The sequence below is a fragment of the Cariama cristata genome, unplaced genomic scaffold (genome assembly GCF_000690535.1).
Source record: "Cariama cristata isolate BGI_N322 unplaced genomic scaffold, ASM69053v1 scaffold14266, whole genome shotgun sequence".
NCBI classification, from domain to species: domain Eukaryota; kingdom Metazoa; phylum Chordata; class Aves; order Cariamiformes; family Cariamidae; genus Cariama; species Cariama cristata.
The window spans coordinates 1-14,288 of NW_009621660.1; the positions used below are offsets into that span (position 1 = coordinate 1).

The 14,288-nt window shown below is 36.3% G+C and overlaps 1 protein-coding gene across 1 annotated transcript in view; it reads left to right on the top strand.

Moving 5' to 3' along the window:
- Window positions 1-72: 72 nt before the first annotated feature.
- Window positions 73-14,288, top strand: part of PARN (poly(A)-specific ribonuclease) — a 63,984-nt gene continuing 49,768 nt past the window's right edge. The window contains exons 1-14 of the mRNA XM_009702058.1: window positions 73-148; window positions 1,019-1,098; window positions 2,956-3,023; window positions 3,118-3,199; window positions 3,933-3,993; window positions 4,729-4,894; window positions 5,098-5,163; window positions 5,937-5,975; window positions 7,894-7,936; window positions 8,608-8,688; window positions 10,852-10,908; window positions 11,959-12,036; window positions 13,241-13,284; window positions 13,761-13,803. Of these exons, the coding sequence (XP_009700360.1) occupies window positions 2,962-3,023; window positions 3,118-3,199; window positions 3,933-3,993; window positions 4,729-4,894; window positions 5,098-5,163; window positions 5,937-5,975; window positions 7,894-7,936; window positions 8,608-8,688; window positions 10,852-10,908; window positions 11,959-12,036; window positions 13,241-13,284; window positions 13,761-13,803 (822 nt within the window). The 5' untranslated portion in view covers window positions 73-148; window positions 1,019-1,098; window positions 2,956-2,961. The remainder of the gene's footprint in view (window positions 149-1,018; window positions 1,099-2,955; window positions 3,024-3,117; window positions 3,200-3,932; window positions 3,994-4,728; window positions 4,895-5,097; window positions 5,164-5,936; window positions 5,976-7,893; window positions 7,937-8,607; window positions 8,689-10,851; window positions 10,909-11,958; window positions 12,037-13,240; window positions 13,285-13,760; window positions 13,804-14,288) is intronic.

Consider the following 14,288-nt stretch of genomic DNA (forward strand, 5'->3'; position numbering starts at 1 on the left):
GGCGGGCGGGCCCCGGGCTGCGGTTGGAAGTCGCTAGTGGTCTCAGGTGTGTTTTACCCTTTACCCGCAGATTTTAAGGATAACCTAAGCAAAGTATATGAAGCTATTGAAGAGTCGGACTTCCTGGCCATTGATGGGGAGTTTTCAGGTACAGTCGCACCTGTTCTGTGATTGTGAACTGTTGGTGATATCTGTGTGGGGTCCCAGCTGCCTGAGCTTGCTCATGTAACGTATCTCAGCGTTGGCTTGAAAAAGCTAAAGCTAAGGTTACCACAAAACGATTAAACCACTTATATGTGCAATAGTAAGGTTTTGGTCAAATAAAGATACGTGTCATGCTGCTTCTACTCCCTCCTCACAGTATTCTTTTAACATATTAATTGATTTTCAGCTGCAGCTCAGGGAAATAAAAAGATTTTATACATGTCATGAAAGCAAGAGATTGGGTTAAATAAGGGAAGCACTGCAAGTGTTTGGACAGGGAAAGACAGCAGTAAGAAGTGTTATGTTTGTAAAACCCAGAGAGCCTATGCATTGGAGAGATGCCCTAATAAGTGCTTTAGCTTTGGAATATGGAGTTCAGTCAACCATGAAACATAAATGTGATCAAGATTAGGTTTTGTTATATGTAGTGCTTATGGAAATACAGTTGTTATGCGATGCTTAAGGTGACTTAAGTCATTGAATAAATCTATGGACAGCACTCTTCTCATTTTTAGTTTGACTTTGATCCTGCATTGTGTTGTAAAGACCCGTCAACATAATGTTACTGATAGATCTTTTCATGTTACTGTCATGATGAATAGGAACCAGAGCAGCAGAGTTTTACTACTAGAACACTGCCGTTAAATTGGGTGGCTTTTATACAAAGATGCATACTTTTACGTGGCAGAAATCTTTCTCAACTGAAATAATCTTAGCATGGACTTTAAGTGAAAACATTTTTCTTAAATTACCAGCTGTTCCATTTCTTTGCTCGAAAAGCTTACCGAAAGCAAAATATGTTCTCTTTTTTCAGGGATTAGCGATGGGCCTTCTGTTAGTGCATTAACCAATGGCTTTGACACTCCAGAAGAAAGGTATCAGAAACTTAAAAAGGTAAAATGTTTACCTTGACTAAGATGAAAATGCTGGAGAAAGGTTAGAACTCCTTAGTTTAGAATGAAAGGGAAATATGACAGAGGTCTCTAAAATTGAGTTACCTAGAGCAGATGGGGATTGCTTGTTTCATCGTCTCTACTAACACAAGAATTGGGGAGTGTTGCTTTAAACTTGCAGAAGTCATGGACAGAACAAACAGACATGGTTCCTCATGCAAGAGTTAGTAGATGTGTAGAACTTGTTAAAGGATGTAGAGAGTGTTAAAATTTATCCGTTCGAAAGGGGGCTGGGTAAGAGAAATTCAGTGACAGAGAAACTACATCAGGACTAGGGTCCTTCCCAAAATACTTCCTCCTGCCAGCATGTACTGTCCCGAACAAAACTTAAATGCTAGCTGCCACCACCAGCTCTGCCTCTCTGCAGCACACACACACACACGTGAAAAAAAGGTACTGGAGGGTGTGGAAGGAGTTTTGAGAAATAGCCAAATGACCACAGGAGACAACGTATGGTGTGTGAGGGTCAAAAGGTCAAAACTGTAATGTTTTGGGTTGTGGGTTTGGTGTTTGGTTTTGGGGTTTTTTTTCCATATGAGAAAGGAATCAAAAAAGGGAAATGCTAAGCATCTCAGCACACACTGTTGCCTGTAGTGTCCAAGGAGTCCATAAACACTGTTTACTAATACTCTATTAAGAGACATTGCAGGATGAGGGACTTACTGATTAGTGCTCCTACTGAGTAACTAGGACAACAAATGGCAAAAAGTGGGTAGGGGGCTGTAGCTAAAAACCAAAAACAAACAACAACAAAAAAAAACCCACAAAAAATCCACACAAACCCAAACACTAAAGGAGATGATAAAAGTAGAGACTAGTCTCTGAAGAGCATCGAAGAAGCTAGAGGATGCCATATTCTGTTCATCTGGCGGAATATGAGCCTTTGAGCACTTCAGAGTACCTGATAATTCAGGGTCTGCGGGCACAGTTAGCCTCTGTTACTCATTGTAAGAGGTCTGATGTATCAGAAGGCAGCCCCAAATTCTTTGTTGTCACCTTCTTAAAACTTAACTTTTACCAGCTAATAAATTAACTTGATTATTGATATTTTTGATCTTTATACTCAAAAGATAAGAGGACTAATTTTTTATGTCCTGTTGCCACCCGTTATTTTTTCCCCTATGATAGAATTGAATAATCCTATGTATTCTTTGTGTTTAAAATGGGCGTTTGGCCCTCAGGAGGAACGAGTCTTTCAATGAGATCACAGTGCTTGTTTATTTTCTCATACACTTGCAGTGGTAAAAACCTTTCCAGTATTGATCCAGCAATTGTGAAATACTAGAGGACATGATGATGAAGTGCTGAGTGACTATGCTAGTACATCTGTTGCGTTATCCACTGTTAGCCATGAGGATTAGAAGAATACTGAGTGTATTATTATGTGTATTTGAAGACTATATACAGCCAGTGTCCCTCACAGTCTGCTCCCACACTATGGGGAATGTAAATGAACGTTGAGGAGACTGACAGCTGCTTTAGATGCAGCGTCTCATGTGTGTGAGCAACAGGTGGAGAGAGATGGGACTTCCCTTGGTTCTTGTCTGTTCATGAAATTGAAGCGCATACTACAAATCATCTCTGGGCAATAGTAAGATGATTAAATGGGGATGCAAACTATTTGAAAAACTCTGGTGTATTTACTTCAAAATTACCAATAGAACAAATGTTGTGTAAGAAGATTCGGATTTGCTTAATTTTGAAATGGAGAGAAATCATATTTATTGTGAATACACCCCAGTTTTCTTTAAATGTGTACAATTTTTATTCTCATGCAAAATTTTCTTTTCCTTTCCAGCATTCCATGGATTTTTTGCTCTTTCAGTTTGGCCTTTGCACTTTTAAATATGATCACACAGAGGAAAGGTATGTTATTCTCTTATTGCTTGTTTTCTTAATTGAGGAATTTATGAAGTAATATTGATAAGCTGTATTGACATGCAACTCGTCTTTTTCACAGGTATATAATGAAGTCATTTAATTTCTATATTTTTCCAAAACCCTTTAACAGAAGTTCACCAGATGTCAAGTTTGTCTGTCAGGTTAGTAGAAAAATAAGTTTGATTTTGTTTCTTTAAGGTATATCTGCAGCAAACTTCTGAAAAAATATTTCCAGGAAAACTGTACATCTTTGTAGAGGGAGAAGTGGTTGGTTTTCTTAGCAGCTTAAAAGGCAGAAAAACATAAGTTTCTGGAGTTTGTTTTTTTCTTATAAAAGAGATAAGCATCAGTTAAGAGCAATCCCTAAAAATGAGCTTTAAGGGAATATCTTTGACTTCAGTTTTTAAATCTTGTTATACATTACATTGTGTGGTTTCTGGAATTGGAGATAATGTTCCAAACCTGGCAAGATGATTCTTCTTTTTTTCCTTTCTTGTCTGACTTCCTACTCCCTTGCTATTTCTGTTTGATCCATTGTTCCCATCTGCTTATCTCACTTTCACTGCTTCCCAGGCTATTGCCAGCATTTTTCTGGTCTCAGATCTGTTTTTTCTGAACCACATTTTGCTTTCTTTAGTTTCCTCTCTCCACATAGCTTGTTCTTTCATCTTTATCCCTTTAATGTATTTATTGTTCTTATACTTTATGGAAGTTGAAAATAAAGAACAAAAGTAGCATAGCCTAAACTCTCTGTGGCTTCTTTAAGGTCACAGACTTGGTTGCTCTTGACTTTGGACTTTGTATAATTTCTTTAAAAATATTAAAATAACTGAATTGATCTTTTTATTCCACAGATACACTTGCCAATTGTAAAGCTATTTTCTTTTGTTGCAGAGTTCAAGTATAGATTTTTTAGCAAACCAAGGATTTGATTTTAATAAAGTTTTCCGCAACGGTGAGTGGTGGTGTTGTTTTTGTTTTTCTTTCAATGCCTGCAAAATTTATGCCATCTTTCTTTGTTTTCTGTAAAAAAAAAAAAAAAAAAAATCAAAAAACACAGCCGTTAGTGATACTCTCTTAACACATAATGAAGTTATTAGAATTATTCTTACCCAATCTACAATTGTGCTGATAGTTACTCCCTTTCAAAAAAATCATTGTATAGATTAAACAGAATAGAATTCCTGTTTAGATGAGTGCTTGGTTATTTATTTTTGTTTGGTGACTAAACATAAATAGATAGAGTAACAAGTTATGTAGCTGTGTAATGGATCAGTAGTAACATTTTAGAAAAGGTATCAGTGCATTGTAATAGGTGCTGCTGTAGTCTCTTATTAAAGTGATGCAGATAGCAAGGAAGAGGAGTGATAAATATTTTTGTGATTGTGATCTACAGCTCTGCGGTCCTCGGGCTCGTGGTTTGTGCAGATGAGGCATATAGCTCTGAAGAGTCCAATGATACCAGCTAATCTGGCATGTGCTAGAAGGAAGCCTGTATAGACACAGATAAAGAATGGGGTCTAGAACGGATGACTGAAAGGGGAGGATATGTTTTGAGCCTTCAGGGGTGTGACACTAGCAAATGCTTGGTTAGTAATAAGTCTTTGCTAAATCACACATCCCTAATTTGTCTGTAGTTATGATGAGCTTTTAAATGTCTCTCTTTTTTTTTTTTTTTTTTTTTTTTAAGGAATTCCATATTTAAATCAGGAAGAAGAAAGACAGCTAAGGGAACAGTATGATGAAAAACGTTCTCAGGCCAATGGTGCAGGATCTTTGTCATACATTTCTCCTAATGCCACAAAGTGTCCTGTAACAATTCCTGAAGATCAGAAAAAATTCATTGAGAAAGTAGTGTAAGTAAAATTACTTAATATCCTCTGATGTTGAAACTAAAACAATAGTGGCATGTTAGTATGTTGAAGCTATTTTTATTACTTCACTAGTTGTGAAATAGTTCTCTTTTTGATATGAAGTGCTTTGTTGTCTTTTGGGGAGAGCTGTAAATGTTGTTAGAAGAAAACAGTAGATATAGAAGCAAATCATCTGTTTCTTCCAGGGAACAGATAGAAGACTTATTAAAGAATGAAGAAAATGAAAGTTTGGAACTGGAGCCATGTACAGGGTCAGTTTCTGAAAGTACATACCTTCTAAAAAAGGATTTATTTTGGTCATATAGAATTAGAGGAGTGACAAGGAAGAAGAATATCTTTACTTGGGTTAACTGTAGCAAAATCTACATTCGACTAATCTCTGAAAGTTAAGAAAATGTAATTTATATGGATGTTATGCTCTGCTTTATGAGCCATTGCTTCTGCATGTAGTGACAACATATGTAAAGTATAGCCAAGAAGTGTCTTGTATATGTGACCCTCCTTTTGCTACTGCTGGAGTGCTTCATAAACCTTGGATATGCATTTTATGAACAAATTTCTCAAATCTATTGAGCTATTGGTTATTCATAGTTGACACTGTATTGAAACTGTTTTTGGTGGGTCTCCTTCCCAAAGTCTGTTTAGCTTTGGAGTCCAGATGTTTGGAGCGAATGGTTATTTTAAAAATAAAAAAAACCCCCCCCCCCCCCGAATTTAGGAATACTAGAACATTGTGAAGCTGGGAGTAAGGTAACATCACTGTATCTATATTCAGTAATCATGACTACAGAATATTTGCTTATGAGAAGATACGTGTACAGAGTAGTGTAAATGCCTTTACAGCTTGGCAACGGAACATCAGAATTCAGTAAAACCCTTCCAAGCCTATAGATTCTGGTAGCAGTGACTTATGCTTTAAAAATATTTCTACAAATGAACATGGAGCTGGCTTTAGCTGAACATTACTACTTTGAAACACTTCTGTAAGAGGAATATAGTAACACAATTGTCTTTTGATTTTTAGATTTCAGAGGAAATTAATTTATCAGACCTTGAGCTGGAAGTAAGTTACTGGTAATATTGCCTTACTGTATATTTTTAGTATTTCTGATAAGAAATCTGGGTAAGATCTGATCTACTTAACGTCAGAGGTGATTCATTTAGCTTTTTTTTTTCCTTTAAGAGAAGACTTTTATAATATTCTGAAGATTAAGTGCATTAAACTGGTTTAAGATGATTCATTTAGTATTTGTTTTATCATTCCTATCTAAAATCTGTGAATACAACAGCACAGCCTAGAATTACGTAACAAATGCAACTTGACAGGTTTTTAGTGAACACAAAGTGCATGTGCTTATACAGATTGTGGGCTTTACTTGAAAAACTAGTAGTTCTATAGTAGGTACTGGTATGTTTATAGTTTTCTGTTAGATGCCAAGTATAAGCATTTCTGGTGACTTAAAAATCCTAATTCTAGTAGTAATTCTCTTATCCTTTCTTGGCTTACTTTATCCATCATCTTTGCCCAAATATATCCCTTAAGGCCTTAGGAGAAACTGTAAGGCTGTAGAGATGAGATTTTCATTGTTCTAACTGCACTAGTGAAATGTGGAAAATACAGTGAAAATCTTTTTTTTTTTTGTGCATTTGGTTAATTCAGTGTTGCAACAGTATCTGGTACTCTGTTACTGACGCTGGAAGTGGATAAAATGAAGCCTCTCCCTATAAAAGGGAGTCTCAAGAAGTGAGCTTCAGAACTAATCTGAAAAAGAGAGGTGTTTTCAATAATTTTTCTGTGTGATTTTTTTTAATGTGTTGATAGAATATCTATAGCTTCCAGCAGCACAGAGTGTTATGTTTGTCTGACACTTATTCTTGTATCTTCTGTCAGTGGATGGAAGAGTGTGTTCATTAATTGTATTTTTTTTAACATTCAGCTATGTTGCTTTATGTGTATACAGCTGTGTACACTGTGTGTGTATATTGATGAGAGAAAGCAAAGTTGTGAAGTTAGCGTGGGGATAATTAAAGCAGAAAACAGTGAGGTTATTGATTGCCTTTGTGTCCTGAACTCTTGACAGGTCATTTTCTCTGTTGAAATGTTCTGTTGTGCAACAGTGTTTTGATGCATCCAAGGTCTGTGACATGAAACAGTTTGAAAGTGAGGTCCAGGTTCAAAATTGTGTGAGAAGTCAGGGTGGAGAGGACACAATAGTATTCTAGTATGTGTGTTCTCTCATACTAGTTTTAGTAGTAGCCAGAGGATGAAGGAAACATGCTGGTTCTGTGGTGGTTATATAGTTGTGGTTAGTTTATTATAATGGGAAGATCGGAGTAATCTGCTTGTTAGCAGTGAAAGACAATATTCTCTGACCTTGCTATTAGTTGGATGCTCTGTGGCTCTGTGTATGGTAGTACTTTGGTACTTTGGTGATGGTGGCAGAGTGATGCAACCCTGTAGCAGAGGTAAGGGGATTTGTATTAGTATTTCCTATTAAAGCTTACTGTTAGCAGGAAGTTCAGGGTTGTTTATAAATCCTAGAATGAGTGACATATTAAAGGCATGCAATCACCAAAGGAGCTGTCTTGTGACTGCAAGTAAATGAGAGCTTTCTCACTAGTGTTTTGGTTTTGGATTTCTTAAAAGCAGAGATTTTAGATTGTGATGAAATATCTAGATGATGTTCACTTACTATTACTAAAATAAGAAGTTATAGGGTCCCAATAGGATGGGAAACTGGATAAGAAAATACATTATAGTGCTAGTTACTGTAATGTAATGTAAGGAAGCCAATTTAACTAGCCTGTTCCTTCAAATTTTCCATTACTTTAAATTAAGAAGGAATCTTTAAGAGTTCTTTTGTACTTAAGACTTATAGTAATAATGAGACATGAAATTATCAAATTACTGTTGTGGTTTCAATATGCTAAATGCCAAATTAATAACTACTTATATTTGCTTTTCATTTGTTTTGATGTAGGTACCCAAAAGGTATCCATGTTGAAACTCTGGAGTCAGATAAGGTGACTAGGCATGTTACTGCCTGTAACATTTGTTCTGTTTAAAGAAAATTATATTTCTCAGTTTTGCCAACTCTCCTAACTTTTAGATCTAACTTGAGCTTTGTTATACAAAATGCAAACATTTTAAATGGAATACAATGAACTGGTTTCTAAACATTAAATCTGACCAACATATGAAGTGTAAGCATGTATTTGTGTGACTTAATATTATTATTCTTTTTAAATGGATACTAAAAGATATTTTAAGATGTAGTGGATCTGACACTCAGTATTGGTGAAAAGTAAGTCTATTAGTGAAAAGTAGATCTTGATCTTAGAGGGAAAATAGTGGCATCACATGTTGTATCCTAACTTCCCAGCACAAACCTCTGCTTCAAAAGATACTTGAAATTCACTATTTGCAAGGAAACACTGATAACTTTTCCTTAGAAGTAAAAAGTGGATTTAGTACAAGTTAGATTTGGTGGATGAATCTAATGCAGCTTTCTAAAGCAGGTTTTTGGGAGTAGGTAATAAAGTGGTGCTTACAATTGAAACAGTCATGTTGCCAGGTAACTGCTGCTGAGGTGTGATTTAATTTTATTTACAGTGTAAATTTACAGAAACTTGCAGTGGTCTCAAATATGAACTTCTCAGAGTCATTCCTCAAACTATACATTTTTGATTTTTAGAAGGAGAGATATATCGTTATTAGTAAGGTAAATGAAGAAGAACGAAAAAGAAGAGAACAGCAGAAACAAGCAAAAGAACAGGTAATTAAGTTCCATTTCATTAGTTTACGTGAAAGAGGGAAGGGGAGAATCTATGACTTCAATAAGCTATGCAAAATTGTGTGATAGAGTTTGGTGGTATTTCCCTTTTGTTTGGCTGTGGCTGTTGTTTGAAATTGATCCTCCAAATTCTACCAGATAACTTAGGCTTTGCGATAGAGCAAGAAGAGTTGCAAGACACTCTACAAAATTTTAAAGAATGAGTAACTGTAGAATATTGAACCAACGTTCTGAAGCAGTCAGTTCCTCCTTATATGAATCTGCTCTATCAGAGAAGCGTGGTCTAGTAATAGGAAACATCAGTTAATTGCATTTATTAGTGCTGTATAACAAAAGTCATTGTAAAAAGTCTTGCAGAAATTCTCAAGCAAGTTTTCACATTATTTGGATTCGCAATCTGTCCTTGGAGTAGCGTTCTGTTACAAAGCTTGCATGCTGTTAGTTGTCCTGTACAATTAGTATGTCACCTGACTTTTCTTGCTAGAAACACGCTGCACACGACTACTGTAGTAACAAGTTGACTGGAAGGTCATGTCTGGTATATTCAGGCGCTCTCATCACTGTTTATGGGACTCGATATTTTTGCTTACTGAGTCTGACACAAGTTTCAAGAAGTCATAAGACTTGCATTGTGGGAATTCTTGATCACACTCTTGGGATTTGTGCTTACATGTTTCAAGATAAAGTCAATTTGGCTGAAGCAAATAATGCTTCCATGCAGAATGCCTCTTAAGAGGGACAGAGATGTCTAAGAGAGACCTCAACTAATGTGACATCTCTTTTTCCAAAAGGCAAGTTAGGGACAATTTACTACTATGGTAGATTTTTCTGAAGCGGTCTTTATAGGTGCATTGCTCACTCTGACTAGTGGCATTCAGAGTTGAACTAAAATAACAGTGAATGTTTTTAATGAATTTCACTTCTGGTTGAACAAAGACAGATGATGCAAGGCAGAAATTACTTCCCTAGACCTAAAAAAGAAAAATCTGTTGCAAAAAAAATCTTCAGGTAAAACTAAAATAGATGCTGTAGTCAGGTCCCCAAACCAATCTGAGTCAGTTTAAAATGTGTAACTCACATTATATGATATTGTAGTTATATAATATTTCTTCTTATTTTTGTTTATGTGAATAGTGAAGAATTCTTCCCCAGTCTCAATGTTAGCATAAAAATACAATCTGTTTTAACAGAAACAGTAATCAGGATTCAACCTGTTGCATCTTATGACAACATATGTGAAAAATATTGCTGAAGATTTAGCTTAATTTTAGTATCTTCTTGAGCTGTTTGCAGCCTAATAGCTGTTGAGCACTATGGAAGGTAGTATATTGACAACGAACTGACTACAGCTGCATTGGTCTGGTTGGGCTGAAGTTAATTTTCTTCATAGCAGCCTATATGTTGCTGTGCTTTGCATTTGTGGCTAAAACTGCTGATACCATGCAAGTGTTTTGGCTACTGCTACTTGTGTCACGGCTTTCTCTCTCTCCCACCCTCCCCCAAAAGCAAGTAGGCTGGAGGGGTGAGCAAGAGGTTGGGAGGGGATGTTCATGGTTATGGTGTTTATCTTCCCAAGCAACTTTTAAGCATGCTGAAGCCCTGCTTCCCAGGAGGCAGCGGGACATCTGCATGCTGATGGGAAGTGGTGAATGAATTCTTATTTCTGCTTTGCTTGTGCATGCAGCTTTTACTTTTCTTACTGATCTGTCATTATATTGATCCACAAGTCTTTTTGCCTTCTTTTGAAACTTTCTTCTTCTTTTTTTTTTTTTTTTTGTTTTTGTTTGTTTGGGGTTTTTTTTGTTTTTGTTTTTTTTTCTTTTTGTCCTCTCTATCCCCTGGCAAAGGGGAGTAAGAAAAAGGCAGAGTTGGTGTTTGGCTTCTGGCCAGGGTCAACCCACCACAACACTGTGTGACTTGTCCTACTTTACAGTGAACTAGAGCTACATATAAAACTGGAATTCTATCAGCAGCATCCTGCTTTGACCTCATGTATCTTCCAAATATTGACATTTCCTCTGTAGTCTTTTCTTGGTTATGTCTGAGAAACAGTTTGAGCCAAACTGGTGTGTCTGCCAGTTTGCAGGTACAGTTTTGACAATGTTTATATTTATGTTTCACTAATGTCAGAATCTTTGCTTCCAGGAAGAACTGAATGATGCAGTAGGATTTTCCAGAGTCATTCATGCCATTGCTAATTCTGTAAGTTAACATGATTTGTAATGTACCTTTTGTTTTAAGAAAAAAATCTAATTAATTCAAAGAAAGAATTCATTTGCTGTGACATTTTGGAAGATAAAGATGAAATACAAGTTAAAGTGGCTTTTTTTTTTTTAAGTTGATATTGCTTCATGTTTTACAATAGTTGAATGTGGTAGGTTGAGTAAGCTCTTAAACTAATGACAGGAACAGCCTCATTATCTGTAAGAGTCAACAATACCAATTTCTTAGGGCTTCTAACAAGATTCTCTTAAGTAACTAAGCTTTGAGGACTTTTTTTCTCTGTCCTGAAAAGATTGTTTTGTTTTGGTTTTTTTCTGGCAGTTAAAGGCTTAATCAGAGAAGGTCGTCTGATTCTCTTCTACTTACATAATTAAAATAGCCTATAGTTTTACATCTGTCCTTTTCAGCCCAATTATTTTCATGTAGTTGTTACAACCTTGCTGTGTAGAAAAAGAGATACATATGCATATTGTTTTCCTCTAACAAACAGATGATGTAGGGAAGCAGAAAAGTTTGCCATGTCAAATGAATCAAAGTTAACATTAAAAAATTTTCTTGTCCTTTTTCAAGAAGGAAGTTGCTTGCACAACATCTGGCATGAAAGGTTCTGCACTGTGAGAAGCCAGATCATACCCCTAATAGCTATCGTATATTACAACCATAAAGAATATATTGTGAGTTGTTGTACAAGTTCTAAATTAAAAGGTAGTGGACTGAGAAATCACTTGACTCCAATCTTAAATAGGTTACATTTGGAAACAAAGTTGTAAGTAGCTGTTCTAGTGCATCTTCTCAGCATTTCAAGCTGCTGCTGGAGGCTGTGACAAGTAGTTGTGAGTAGAGGAAAAAGGAGTGGCTGCTCTGAGAGAATGGAGGAGTCTGTGGGGCAGGCATAGAGGAAATGGAGAGGTTTGATTTGTATGTGTTCCCGTCTGCCCTGGCTAGCGTCCTGGATAGGTGCATTTCATGCGCTGCCCTTGCTAAGGCCGTGATTGGAAGTATAACTAACATTGAATGTTCTTTTCACAGGGCAAGCTTGTTATTGGGCACAATATGCTACTGGATGTTATGCATACCATACACCAGTTCTATTGTCCCCTACCTGATGTAAGTAATCTTCTGAGTGTTCAGATGATGAAATAAATGCCTTAATGTATTTGTCTTTAGTCTTACCTCCAAACTTTCTTGCAAATGGAAGCATGTGACAGTCTATTAAGAACAACAGAAAAGTATTTTAAAAGGAACACTTGTTACTTCTGGGGTCCTGCCTTATTTTCTTAAATTTTCATGTGGAAAGCTTAGCTGGATTGAATTCTTCTCCTTTACTTTTTTTAAATGTTCAAATTAAATGTTGGAATTGAGTTGTGGTTTCTGCTCATATCTGTTAGTCCTTCAGAAACTGCTTGGATAACAGCAGGTAAATTTAGCTGACTTACTTTTTGAGATATTGATTTGGAGCTTTAGCATTATTGTGTGGCATTTTCCCCCCTGTAGTTTACAAAGTGGGGATACGTGTTTTCATATAATATAGTACAATTAATAGAATGATAAGAAATCTTGTAGCGGGATGGTGCTCATTGGAGTGAAGAGGTGGAATGTCTGAATAACTGGCGGGGGCATGCTTTCCTGACTGCAGTAGGTCATTCTAACAGTTCAGGACTGCAAAAGTCTAACACTTAAGTTAAACTAAGCAATATCTTGGCACTGAGGACATTGTCTGAAGAAGCCAAAGGTCTCATTGGAAAGATGGCCCACATGATGGTTATATTACTTGCAATCCTCAAGGGCTTGTGGGTGTTATGGGAAAGACTTGATTATGAGATGGCAGAAAGAAGTTTGGGACCTGTTCGGATGGTTTTGGAACATAAGCAGTTGTCAGTTGTTCCTGTACTTTTGACACTTGGAAGAGCTAAACCTGTAGGCAGTCAACTGTCCACCTGGAGTGACTGCTTATATTCCATTGACATAATAAATGCATTTAAGCAGAACTATTAACACAGCTGGAATTAGAGGTAGTCTAGGTTTTGTGTAGTAGTAGTCTAGGTAGTGTAGGATAGGGTATTGGAGCTGATAGAACATTTCTCTTGTGAATCGCAGACAAATCAGAAATAATTAGTCTGTAGTTCTATGTAATTGCAGATGCTATTTATGGTAATGCTGACAAATACATCTCTTGCAAGGTGAGAATTCGGTCACTGTACCTCAATTTTAGAAACTGATTGCATAATTGTAGCTACTGCTATCTATCATCCTGAGGCTGATAAACAGTTAACTTATTTGGATTTTATTTTCTGGTTTAATGTTAAATTAGGACCTCAGTGAGTTCAAGGAAGTGACATCATGTGTCTTTCCCCGGTAAGTTCTTGGTTCAAACTTTCAACTGTTTTAGTATTGTTTTAGCAAGCTGATATTGTTTGTCCTAGCCCTGTAACCTAGCTGTTAGGGGAAATAAAATTGGGTACAAGTTAGATAGATAAAGTTTTTAAAGTATTCTGTAGCATCTCTTTTCCAGAAGAGCACTGCTATTGTTCTATTTCTTGGTAAAAGATGCAGCTTTGCTACCCCCTTGTTTTTGGCATGATGTTTGCTGTTTTGAATCTGCACTACATTTGGAACAAGATTTATTTGCTACTTATTGTTTGCATCCCTTGCTGCTCCTTAGTTGCTGTCCTTTTGCCTGCTGAAAAAAGGAGTGTTTTGGCAACTCTGAGAGTAGTTTTTCATTAGGGTAGAACTGTTGTTTCCCAGCTAATACAGCAAGACATTTTTGAGGATTTGGCAAAATGGACATTCTTCCATTTCAACTCACTTAGCTCTTACTTTGCTTCTAGGCTGTTGGATACTAAACTGATGGCAAGTACACAACCTTTTAAGGTAAATTAATATAGTTTATAGAATGATTTGAAGATACAAGTTTGCATTAAGTGTGTATTGAAACAAATTATTTTTTTTTAAGAGAAAAATGTCTATTGATGTTTTCTGTGATGCTCCTTTTTGTAAAAGAATGATTTTTCTTCACCCCTTATCTAAACTTACAAAACTTTTAGAGTACAAATTTTTACTTTTGTACAAGTGACTTCTGTGTTTGTTACGGATTTAAGGTAACTTAGCAGCTTTTAATTCCAAAATATGTACAGTTTTTGCTGCCTAAAATGTGATTAGCAGATTTTTTGTCTTGTAAATTAGCACAAGACTGCATGTCTCCTCAAGAGAGGAAAAAAAGTGTCATTCATGAACACATAGGGTCTAGAAGCTGCTTGTATACTCAAAGCTTTAGAATATTGTGAATGCTGACTTAGATTTGTCTAGAAAAAGAGGCTTAAACATCATCATTAGGTTCTATTGTGGCCTGCTGTTCA